A 12,009-nucleotide genomic window follows, 5' to 3' on the forward strand; every position below is an offset into this window, starting at 1 on the left:
GAGGACTGGTGTTCTCCGGTATGTTTTTCTCGTCTCGCTCAGACAGTCAGGCTCTCTCTTGAATATCCTGTTTACCTGCCATTCCTGTTGTTCTGTCAGCCCTTTGAGTGACCTCTTGCTTCCCCATGCAACACACGCACACGCACACGCACACACACACACACACACACACACACACACACACACACACACACACACACACACACACAGCCAGCCGCTAACTTGTCACCACAGCCTGATCTCCAGACAGCTATACTTAAATCTACTATAATCAATATTTTTTATATTAACAATGGATCAAATGACCACTTGTATGTGAAAGGGGTTACTTGTAGTTACAAACCCTAATCATTATTGCTTAATTCTGCAGTTCCCCTCAGCTCTACGAGACTTTATTTTAATTTTATTGCTTTGGCTTCCTGGCCCCCAAGTTTACTGTTTTGATTCACTCCCACATTCCTAAAAACCCAACTGTATACTAACTGCCCAGCACCAAACGGCAAAGTAAGCAGCTAGCTGGTGATCATAGTAGAGCATTTAGCAGCCAAAGAGCCAGATATTTCCCTAAGCAGTTGGTGAAGACCAGAAGGAGATTAAATAATGGACTTATATTAATCAGGTGGCCCCAAGCACTACTCCAAAGGAATGTCCATATCTGCTTGATGTGTAAATAAGCAACTGTTTGCTAACATGTTATCAACTCTATAATGGGTTGTATTTGCTGCTTGTTGTGCTGCCACCAAGAGGCCAGAAATTAGTTAATGTAGGTTTAAAAAGCCTAAATGGACACTGAAATACTTTTATAGAATCAACACATTTTACAAACCCCATCTTCACCTTTTTCATTTGCAGTGCATGTCAGCAAGGTTTGTAGACTTTGTAATTGAATTGTAATTGTGATCATCCTGCATCCTTCCACCATTCATCTCTCCAGCCTTCATTTATCTCCTTTCCATCATACAAATTAAAGAGTGCCAACGTCAGCATTAGACTCATAAACGTCTGAATTTGTCATCCTGGTGACCTAGTGGTCAAGATGCATACTAAATAGCTGCAGCTATACGCCTCTTTCCACATGTTTTCTGTCTGAATCTTCACTGTCAGTCTATCAGTCTATCCAAGAAAGTAATCTTAAAAGAATGAAATTGGTTGGTTCATTGTTTTCATTAAATGTTAAAAGTAAAAAAAAATGTTTTAATCATTGTCAGCATGTTCCCAATTTCCCAACTCTGAATTGATGGCATTTGGTCCAGTCTCAGACCAGAGGCTCAGATGAGTGAGGAAACTGCACATTGTGGGAGGAAAAAAAGGGGCACTGACACTACACGGTGAAGTCTGACCCAGCAGGGAGATTAGGTGACGCTAGCAGAAGTTTGAAAACTGTGGTCAGTGTTGAGAGAGAATAGTTAGCTTGTCATGCAGCACACCTAAAATCCCACACATGTGATTTGATAATCGTGATTGACTCATTTAAAACCCTAATCAAAGGACAACGAGTGTGCTGGCAGCACAATAGGTCATTGTTATGTTCGCTAAGCTTCTTACTACTGTAAATAGGTCAACATAATATATGATGTGTTAGTGCCTGGTGCCAACCACCTTGTTCTCTTTGCCATGTGTCAAGCATGCCCCCACGCTGGGTCCTGAAGTTCATCGAGAGCTGCCTATAGATCGGCTTCCACAGTTTTTAATCCTGAATCAAAGAATTTGTTGAAAAAGCAGGAATAAAGATGATGGACGACAGTCGACGTATAGCTTAGTCTGTGTTTGAATTATAGGGTTAGGACACAAACTGGGTCAATACTTTGTTTCTAGTTGCCTCATGACATGGACATTAATATTTTTTTAATGAGTCTGCTCTGTGGGGAGAGGGAAGTGTGACTGGGTGCAAACTCCAGAGGCAGGACCAGTTCACAGTCTGGTTCATCGTGCTGACACACAGCTGCTGTCTGCCCTCTGCTGGTCAAAATAATATTCTGCATCTTGATTAAACCACAGTTTTGACTCAGGACAGCCCATATAGGTTACATACAGGTGTAATGTGCTGAGGTCTAGGTGAACATGTTATATTAGTGTAATAACTGACATCTATTGTATCTACTCCTCTGTCCCTGCAGCTCCCCAACATGTTTGGTGCTCTGAGCTCCACCGTCATGTCTCTGATGATTGGCTCCTACGCTTCCTCTGCTGTCACCTTCCCTGGAGTCAAGGTAAATTACAAAGGTTAACAGAAATGGACACTAATATTGACGCATTCATCATGGTGCTTTCAGAATATAAACAATGTTGTGGGTAAAATTAGAGAGCATTATTGGCATTATTTTTTTTTTTAAGACAAACATATATAATTCTTTCAATGAGGTCTTCTGTTGACATCCCAAACAGCAGGATCAAGTGATAGATTTTCAGTGAAGCCACAGGGTGTGAGAAAACAGTGTGTTTCAAATCACTTTGAATTTAAACTTTACAACTGCTCACATTCATATTTTTATAGTAACACTGGATCAAAGGACAGGGGTAAACCCACCGAGAATTATCACCTGACTTCCTTAGCTCTACATATTGTTTTAGTGTCTTTCAGCTAATTAAGCCTGTGTATGCTATATTCACACGTAACTTTACTCGGTGAGACTATGCCAGTGGTGTGTTTACAGCATGTTCTGTTGCCCCCAAGTGGCCAAAAACATCAATTGATGCCACTGTAAAGCAAGATGCTTAAAAACAACCCTTTTCCCCCCCTTCTCTTCTTCCCAGCTGATCTACGATGCAGGTGTGTCCTTCCAGGTGATCATGTGGACGTGGGCAGGTCTTGCTGCCTCTGTCTTTTTAAACTGTCTTCTCAACTGGCCCTCAGAAGGGTTCCCAACACCTGACGAGGTAGACTACAGGTCAGTGTGTCCACCGGTCGGTTACTTCATCTCTTTCCCAGACTCCAAAGCACAACAATATTTATCAGAACAATGCTCTTTCACTCCAACCTCAATGTGTGTGTGTGTTTATCTATCTTTATTTATTATTATTATTATTATTATATTTATCTAACAGTAAGATCCTCACACTGCAAGAGCTGCCTTCATCTGACCAGAAGGCTGTTGGAGAAAGACTTAGCCAGAAAAATGGAGACATCCAACACTCCACAGAGAAACTTTCTAGTGAATCTGACGCTGCACCCAGTAGGTCAACAAACACACACACACACACACACACAGCCTCTCATTATACTCTCAGCCATTTACTTTATACCAGTGCCTCCCAGTATTACCCACTTAAGCAAAAAGTGATTCATTCTCATTTACAAGAAACCATTAAGTTTAGCAGAATTTAGCTTTTTCTGCTTGTCTATCGTGTTAATCATCTTGTGAGACCTCAGAAATATCTTACAAGATGATTAACAGGATGGGTTTAAGGGGTTCGCCTTGGTAGGTTGCATCGCCCAAGTTGGAGACCACTTTTTATTCTTTATGACATAACTGCTTTGCTGAAAGACTGACAGACTGGATGTCTTACAATGTTTACACTCAAACTCTAATAACAAATTCACCTGAGCTCCTCTCACAGGAATATAAAAATAAATACATTCACTGACGTTGGATAAAACAAACTCCTCCTCCTCTCTCAGCTGCTGCTCCCTTTCGTCGGTCTGTGTTCTCTCCCATCTTCCTGTGGAGTCTGGTTACAATGGGGATGACCCAGTTGAGGATCATCTTTTACATGGGGGCGATGAACAAGATGCTGGAGTTTATGGTCACCCACGGTGAAGAGAATCGTGAGTGTCGAACCCTCAACCCCATTCCCACCAAAACAATTACTGTTTTCTATTTAATGTATTGTACGTTATCATTTTACCATTTAAAAGTGACTGACAGAGTGGGTCTTTGTTTTTATATTTCAGCATCTGAGCAGCTGGTGCGTGACACAGAGGAGAAAGGTGAGTAGTGTAATATAGCTTTAAATTTGTAAACTTTATGTAACTTGTCTGGCTTGTCTTTTTAGTTTCTTAATTTGATTTAATGTGTTCTCTTTCAGTGAGTTTCTACTCGTCCATCTTCGGCACGCTGCAGTTGCTGTGCCTTGCTACGTGTCCTCTGATTGGTTACATAATGGACTGGAAGATGAAGGAGTGTGAAGAGGAGAAGACCATCCCCCCAGGCACAGAGCAGAGGTACATACAGTGAGTCTTGGTGGTTTAAAAGTGGTAGAATTAACAATATTGATAAAATTGTGGAGGCAAGAAAATCCTCATTATGGTCCATTTTGTTTGATGTAAGGAGATATGATAGACATAAACATGAATGTTGGATGGTGTCGTTATAATGGTCGTGGTCCAGCATACTTTAATGTTAAAACACCTCTGTGTCTGTGCCCTACCAGACAGACCAGTGTTCCCATGAGAGACCGTAAGATCCAGAAAGTGACCAACGCCATGAGGGCCTTCATTCTCACCAACCTGATGCTGCTCGCTTTCGGATGCTGCTGCCTCATAGACAACCTGCCTCTACAGGTAGCGCACACGCACACATGAGAACACACACGTTATGGCAGCCAGAGAACAAGGTAAGTAAAGAATAAATAGTCCCAACGCTCAGGATCCATTGATTGCGTTGCTTCTTTTTTTCTTTTTCTCTTCCTCAGATCTTAACCTTCATCCTCCACACTATGGTCCGAGGCTTCATTCACTCCTGCTGCGGAGGCCTTTATGCTGCTGTGTGAGTGCTAATTCATCAACTGCATCTTCTGCAGCTCTGTTTAACACATTCACATCTGAGAGGAGATGGGAAAACATAACCTTAGGGGTGTAATGTTTCACAAAATGCACGCTCAAGTGACATCATTGAATATATTTTAAACAAAGTAGAAATACGGAGAAACGTGCCTTTAGTTTCCAGTTCATTAATAAGATAATAAACATTCAGCTTATACTATCAACTATTCAACTGTAACTGTATAATATATGAGGCATGGCCCAGTTTCCCAGCACCACATAAACACCACACACAAAGCAGCACTTTACAGTGTGATAAAAGCAACCAGATGTGTTGACAAAAGTAGGGAATGCTTTATTATATGTGTTAAACAACCACACCACTGCAACCATTCAACACATTCATTTAACAAAATTCATGAACTGCTCGATAGTTTAGTCTTGAACAATGCAGTAGGATATTATAAGATGGATACAGGTCAGTGTTGAACCCCTGTTGTTTACCTACAGAACATGCTGTTATGTAGGATTTGTATATATGTAGTAGTATATAGCTCATTTGATTTATGACATGTTCCTTTATAATCTGGGGCCTTATGTCATTTCATTTGATGTTTCAAACTGTCGGTAAACACCTGTATCTCTCCCACAGCTACCCGTCCAACCACTTTGGCACTCTGACAGGCCTCCAGTCCATGATCAGCGCTGTGGTCGCTCTGCTGCAGCAGCCGCTCTTCATCGCCATGGTTGGAACCCTGAACGGAGACCCCTACTGGGTGAGGACGCACACTTATCTCTAACTCCATACACTTGTGTGTGTGTGTGTGTGGGGGGATGGCACCCACTAGGAACTGTATGACTGTAACTTTCCATGTCTTCATTCTTCAGATCAACCTCGGACTGCTAATATTCTCATTGGCTGGCTTCCTGTTGCCAGGTTACCTGTTCTACCACCGGAGACAGCTGCTGAGGGAAAAGGAAGCCAGAGACAAGCGGGTGGCCGAACAGGAGATGCAGGCGCTCAACAACACCGAAGCCAATGGCTACAAACCTCACAGCAACGGCCTTGCTGCTGTGGAGGCTTAGAGCGACACAGAGCAGAGGGTTGGGGGAATTGTAGGATTTATGTGCCTTTTAAAATGAGCACCAGCAATCGCCTCATCCATATATATTTTGTTTTAATATTTCCAGTGTTTTTGTTTTTGGTCATTGCTGGTGCACATTTTGCTCACAACAAACCATACCACAGAGCAAACAGGATTCCTCATGTTTTGTTATGACTAAGAGTTAGACTTTAAGTTCCCTGTGATTTCGGGAGATGTGTCATCATCATTTGTTGCTGTTTATTTATTCTGGTTTAGTGTCAAAGAGCCAATTTAGTGTGATTTAAAGCCATAGATTTCACGCACACGCAAAAAGACACATGCACACACCCTGGGATGGCCTGTGTGTCAGACTGCGGATGTCACTGTACTTGAAATACTGTTGAATAGTTTTTAAAGACTTCTGATAATCATCACACATCGCTAACACCAAAGAACAGCTTAAAGATATTAGGAAAGTTACACTTTCTACTTCAGTACTATTTTAAAAGTGTGCTTAATGAAACACACTAGGTATATTGTGCTGTTTCCACTGTTTTAGACATCTCTAAAACACTTTAAAAGCATACAAGCAATCAAAGAACATGTAAACTATCTAAATACCAGACTTCTGGTATGTATAGAGAAGCATTTGGGTTATTTTCAGAGCCCAGTTATTCAATTAGACATACACACACACACACACACACACACACACACACGTACATGCGCAGATAGGCTGGTTGTAGAGACACCATATCTACCTCCTCTGTTTCGTTTTTTTTTTTTTTTTTTACTGTCTTTCTGCAACCGACTACTATGTCAGTCCAATTTCTTTTCCACATTAGGAACTATTAATCCTTTCCTTGTCAAACACCCCAAATAACTAATTGAATCAGTACAGAATCCCTCCTTGTGCATTCATGTTCCTTAGAGGTATTGCTGACTCGGCTCTTGCATTTCTGGATTTTTTATATGTAAGTAAAACATTTCTATGGAAAATTCACAAGGAAAAATATGACTGACTTTTACAATTCTGACACACAGTGTGTGTCAATGTTATGAATCACGTTGTATTGCTTTATGCACAGAAATGAACTAGTGTGTGTATAAAATATGTACTTAAGTGTCTTTTTATACTCTAGCTGCAGTAGCATTAAAAAGGGAAGTGTTTGTTTCAGTTTTAGTTATTTTGTAGTGTGCTTATAATGAATGAAGCTCAGATGATTTTCTGTGTATTCTGCTTTTGCCTTTTTGATTTTTTTTGTCATGTATTGATTTTGGAGCAAACAAACCATCAACATTGTTTTTTGTAAATAGAACTGAGGTGTGTTATGTATTTTATTACATATTCTGCTTGCTTTACTATATGTGTGGGTATGTTCACTGATGGCTGAACGTTAAACTTGTTATTTTAATGTGATTTTTCTGCTTGAATGATCAAAGTCGCATTCAAAAGACATTATTTCAGCCATAACAGAAAAATTGACATTCTTCTAAAGTGACAACAATACGTGTCTATCCTGTACATGCTAGTTCTGCTCACAGCAACAGTATCATGTAGATTTATTGAATCAGATGTAGCCTTTCATTTCAGAGTTTTTGACTCAATCCATTTCAGTGTCAAGACAGCTTTAGTTGAGTTCTCCTTTCTTGTCTGATGCATTCCTTCCTGCTCTCTAAATGTGTTCAGCTGCTTGAGTCTTTGCTGATTCTGAGTTTTGTTTCAACTCTGTGCCTTTGCTGCCATATTTGGCTTTATTGCAATATATATGAATGTAAGATTAAAGGGGAACTACGCCCATTTTCAAAATGCATACGTTATTCCTATAGCTTAAGGCAGTCCAAAAATGTTAGTAAACTCCCAAATCCAAAAACTAGAGTGCTAAAAAAGAACTGCTCCATAGACAGTAATTGGGAAATATGTTAGAGATGACACCGAGAGCCTCAGGGGAATGTTCTGAGCATAACCGGCACATTTTGTGTTTCAGATCTGAGTACACTACAATAGAATAAAACTTATTTGGGTACAAAGAAGATAAAAATCAATATCCCATTTATTGTCTATGGAGCAGCTCCAGACTTTAAATACTTGACATCACACATTTGAGACTGACTTATCTGGTTTCTTGGAGAGAAAGTAGGCCACAAATATTGATTGAACTTAAATAGGCCATGGAAATAACATAGTGGAATTCCTAATTTAGGTGATTTTCCCCTTTAATACCTCTACCAAACATCTTTCTCTGTAAACCAAAGCCGTGTGTACTGACTGACTGTAAGCTAATCGACAGCACTTTCCTAGGGAGCAAAATAACAGGAATGCCTTACAACACGATACATTGGTCCTGCAGTAAATACCACTTTGTTTTGTGTTGATCACAAGTCACAGGTGTTGATTCAGTTTGATGGTAATTTCTGAGGCTGAATGTTGTGTTGTTTAAATACTGTTGAGTGAATTACAATCAGTGCTGGTGAGGTTGTCCAGTTTGACATGTCAGTACTTTCCTCATAGTTTTTTGTAATGTTTAAAAACAAATGTACCAGCATCTCCAGCAACAACTATCTGACCCCTTTGTACCTATGTACTCTAAACGTCCCTAAGAACTTAGTGGTTGTAAGACCCGACTCCCTTGTGTTCATGCTTTTGTAATTGGGATTTACAGTAGTTGTTTATTAACACCTCTGACAGTCCACATATTAATTAAATTAAAGGCCATCATATTAAGTGGCTTATCAAATCTTCTCTCACCCTTGGGGTTGAAGTTTTGGTATGTCTTGCTAAATGTAGGTCTTTCTTTCCTGCCTTCAAATCAGTATATCCAGCATGTGCATTTGATAAACAAATAAATGAATGAAAGTAAAGTCTGTGTGGTATTTTTTTTTTTTGCTATCCTTGCAAACAATTCTCTCACAGAAAACAAGGTGCCTCAGCATCAGTAATATTTGTCATTGTTGCTGCTACACTGTATTCTAAACCATGTATCCAAATACCTGATCATATAATCTACACTTCCACAAGCAAAGGTAATAACCAAAGTTTATTTGATTTTGGCATTATGGTCAAAAGATATCACAACAAAATCAAAGAGGGACATACATACAGTGCCTGCTCAGTCATCCATAACACCACACAGCTCATCATTGGCTTTCTGCCTTTTACACCGTAACATTTCTTCAACATCACACACACCCACTGTGTTGCTGCTACTTTTACTTTCACACACATCATACAACCATTTGCATTATTTGATTCATCCCCTCTCAATAAACATACTCGCAATAATACAATTATCTGTAAAACACACGCATCCTCTTACAAAATGCACAGTCACGCACACATTCAAACAGGCATGCACACAGTGGGCTCCTGTCTATCTGAGGCTGTTGCTGTTGGGTTGTGATCCAGCGAGGCCGGGGTGGTCGGGACTGTGGCGGTTCTAGAGGGGGACAGAGATGGCAATAACGCACTGATTAGTCTGGGTCAACGGAAATACATTACCACGATAATTGCCTGACATCCCAATGTCCCTCACCTTCCGCTCTCTTTGTGTTGTCGTCAGGAAACAACAACAACAACAACAACAACAACAACAACCTTCGAGCTAGCAAGCTACATGCTGAAAATAGAAAATTTTAATCGTGCAACAAGGCAGGCCTGCTTGGTTCTTTCAGTAAATGATTGTAAAGATTTACAAAGAAAATATTTACGGAATTTACTATCTAACTGGGACATTTTGGGACCGATTGGAGGGATTGCTAGGACGTAAGTACACACTTGTAAGAGAAAAATTAAATTGGTGTTTAAATGGTTAAATTACTTTTAACCATGCATGATGCTAATTTAAACAACTCACGTTACTGTATTGTGTCAACAGTTAACTTCATTTAATATTGTACGTGGCGTTTTCTTTTGCGGGGTGCAAATGTTCCAACAAAAAAAGTTCCTTCCACAGACCATTTTGCAGAGCCACCGTCTCTACATCTGGAGCCTAGCGTTGCCCAAGACGATTGTGATTGGTTTAAAGAAATGCAATCCTGGAGTGTTCATTGAGCCTACACACCCATTACATTCTGGAGTCTGTTTAACACTGACTACTGAGGGTAACAAATGAGGTTTCCATAATGTGTAAGAAAAGCGATATGTGTTCTCTCAGAAAAGACTTAAGTGTGAAAATAAATGGATCCCAGAGTTATGTACAGAGACTTGGCAAAAGGGCCCATAATAACGACTAACTGGCAACTTTATGAATTACTGGGTTCTTGGCAGATTATCCTACCTTCTTCTTTTTCTTGTCTTTCTTCTTTTTCTTGCGGTCGGGATCGTCGTCCCTCTTTTTCTTCTTCTTCTTGGGATCAGTGTCTGATGGAGTTTCTGTGACATCAAAAAGAAGCGGCTCAGTGGCCTGAAAACAGGTTGCATTCCGTTGGTGTTAGTAAGTGTATACGTGTAGTTTATGTCATACCTTGTGGTAATGGGTCCTGTGGTCGATGGTGTTTGTGCTTGTGCTTGCTCTTCTTCTTTGGAGGCTGTATGTGCATTAGTCTGTACTGTTCTGGTAGCTGGGAAAAACAAACAAAAACGTGTGTAAGTATTTAACTGAACAGTATAATTAAGACAGATACCTGCAACCCAGAATATGCTAACTAAAGACAATTTGCCATAGTCCTGTTAATATATGAACATATTCAGTTAGTACCGGTCCTGTGTGTAGTCTGAAGCCTGTGAGCAGAGCGCCTGTCAGTGGGCTAAAGGAGTTCCCACACACTGGAGGCTTATCAATCAGAGAGCGCAATGAGCTGCCGTCCTGAGTGCCCGGACAGTCGATCATACCTGCAGCACAGAAGAGAAAGGACCAGATGGAATGAGGGGGGAAAGTGACAGAGATCAAAATACAAACAATGGAAAGAGCAAAGTGGTAAGCGCTAACACACTGCTGAAGATGTAAAAGTGTTCACATCAGTCTCTACCTATATTTCAACATCAGTGGTTCTTGAAATTACAGCTGCATTAGTAGAGTTTGGGTTCCTGGCACAACTTTACAGAGGACAAAATTACAGGAACGCTTGTAGCCAACTGCCAATTTATAATGAGGTTAGGGCTATTATAAAAGAATGAACAGCTATCAAGGAACTTGTGTCCTACACTGAACATGAATTACTATCTTCACTTCATTCTAATGAGATGTGTGCAGCCTTCATTATTAACACTCGACTGTCAGAACACGTTTGTTCCTACCCATAACCCACCTGGTAACTCTGGCAGAAAGTTGCTGAGCTTCTCCTTCACCTTCTTCCCACAGAATTTGTTGTAGGCGTGCTCTAGGTTGTAGTGCGTGATGAGGTTGGTGTTGCCCGTTAACTCGTTTCCCACTAAAGACACATTCGTATTAGTGTTCTTTATGCAAACACAACGAATCATGTCATATGTTAACTAATGTATACATCTAGCAAATGAGGTATCAGCTATAATATCACTAGATCCAACTGGAACAAATGTTAAGTTTCTTTAAAACACAAGAGCTGAGTTAAAACATAGTAAACTAGTAGTAAAGGTGGGTGTTTTTGTGTCACACACAAGAAAGAAACAAACCATATCAATATCAAAAACAGATGGGCTAATACCGGTAATGTTAATTAACGTTAGCTTACTCAATGTTTTCAGTAACGTTAACAGCATTGTTTACAAACTGCTTAGCAACCTCTGATAGCAGCTCAACTCTTTATTTTAATTAACAGACAAATACAATACAAAGCATACAACAGTTATAATAGTCCGACAGTACCAGGAAGCTCCCGCAGTAAGTAGAACGGTTCATTCATGGCTCCGGGCTTCCGCAGAGCAGGCCCCTCATCCCCGAGCTGCGGTGGCATCTGCCCCGCCATGGAGCCTTGATTTTGCGGCAGAGGCGGTGGAGGTTTCCCTGGTCCGAAACCCAGAGACGCCGAGCCGGGTGGTCCCTGAGCTTCATTTTGACCGAACAGAGTTGAAAACATTTCCGTCATATCTATCACGAATAATACATTTATATAGAAAGAAAAAGCCGGTTTCTTTGAGCGTGTTGCCTGTTATTTGTTAGGATGTTCACCACGAATCCATTCGTGTGTCAACTACTCCACTCTTCACTTCTTTGTGGCATTATTTTCATGGCCCACGTACCGTAATACCAGACATAAACACGCACGTTACCATAATGATTAGTGTATAAAGTGACCCACACGGAT

At 40.5% G+C, this 12,009-nt stretch overlaps 2 protein-coding genes across 4 annotated transcripts in view; one reads left to right on the top strand and one right to left on the bottom strand.

Moving 5' to 3' along the window:
• The window catches only part of slc43a1a (solute carrier family 43 member 1a), a 31,519-nt gene extending 22,865 nt beyond the window's left edge, over positions 1–8,654 (top strand). For 2 of the 3 annotated variants that reach the window (XM_036002474.1, XM_031303104.2), the window contains exons 6-15: positions 2,118–2,210; positions 2,755–2,888; positions 3,046–3,173; positions 3,620–3,766; positions 3,893–3,928; positions 4,027–4,162; positions 4,363–4,501; positions 4,633–4,706; positions 5,355–5,478; positions 5,591–8,654. In XM_036002474.1, coding sequence (XP_035858367.1) covers positions 2,118–2,210; positions 2,755–2,888; positions 3,046–3,173; positions 3,620–3,766; positions 3,893–3,928; positions 4,027–4,162; positions 4,363–4,501; positions 4,633–4,706; positions 5,355–5,478; positions 5,591–5,788 — 1,209 coding nt within the window. In that variant the 3' untranslated portion in view covers positions 5,789–8,654. The remainder of the gene's footprint in view (positions 1–2,117; positions 2,211–2,754; positions 2,889–3,045; positions 3,174–3,619; positions 3,767–3,892; positions 3,929–4,026; positions 4,163–4,362; positions 4,502–4,632; positions 4,707–5,354; positions 5,479–5,590) is intronic. The other variant, XM_031303107.2, reaches the window with a different exon arrangement.
• Positions 8,655–8,807: 153 nt separating this feature from the next.
• Positions 8,808–11,946, bottom strand: med19a (mediator complex subunit 19a). The gene is made up of 6 exons (XM_031303109.2): positions 11,571–11,946; positions 11,035–11,157; positions 10,485–10,618; positions 10,251–10,347; positions 10,065–10,159; positions 8,808–9,224 (listed from the first exon to the last, which is right to left on the bottom strand). The coding sequence occupies exons 1-6, from the start codon at positions 11,788–11,790 to the stop codon at positions 9,159–9,161; spliced, it is 735 nt and encodes a 244-aa protein (XP_031158969.1). The 5' UTR covers positions 11,791–11,946; the 3' UTR covers positions 8,808–9,158.
• Positions 11,947–12,009: the final 63 nt, after the last annotated feature.

This window comes from Sander lucioperca, chromosome 1 (assembly GCF_008315115.2).
Source record: "Sander lucioperca isolate FBNREF2018 chromosome 1, SLUC_FBN_1.2, whole genome shotgun sequence".
Classification (NCBI taxonomy): Eukaryota; Metazoa; Chordata; class Actinopteri; order Perciformes; family Percidae; genus Sander; species Sander lucioperca.

What these genes read in the sequence shown, in the direction of transcription:
- med19a (XM_031303109.2), bottom strand. Translation starts at nt 11,790, where the DNA reads ATGACGGAAATGTTTTCAACTCTGTTCGGTCAAAATGAAGCTCAGGGA. An exon ending in ACAGGACCCATTACCACAAG is followed by an intron (nt 10,160 to 10,250) that starts GTATGACATAAA and finishes TTGATGTCACAG; the next exon opens with AAACTCCATCAGACACTGAT. An exon ending in AAGACAAGAAAAAGAAGAAG is followed by an intron (nt 9,225 to 10,064) that starts GTAGGATAATCT and finishes GTCCCCCTCTAG; the next exon opens with AACCGCCACAGTCCCGACCA.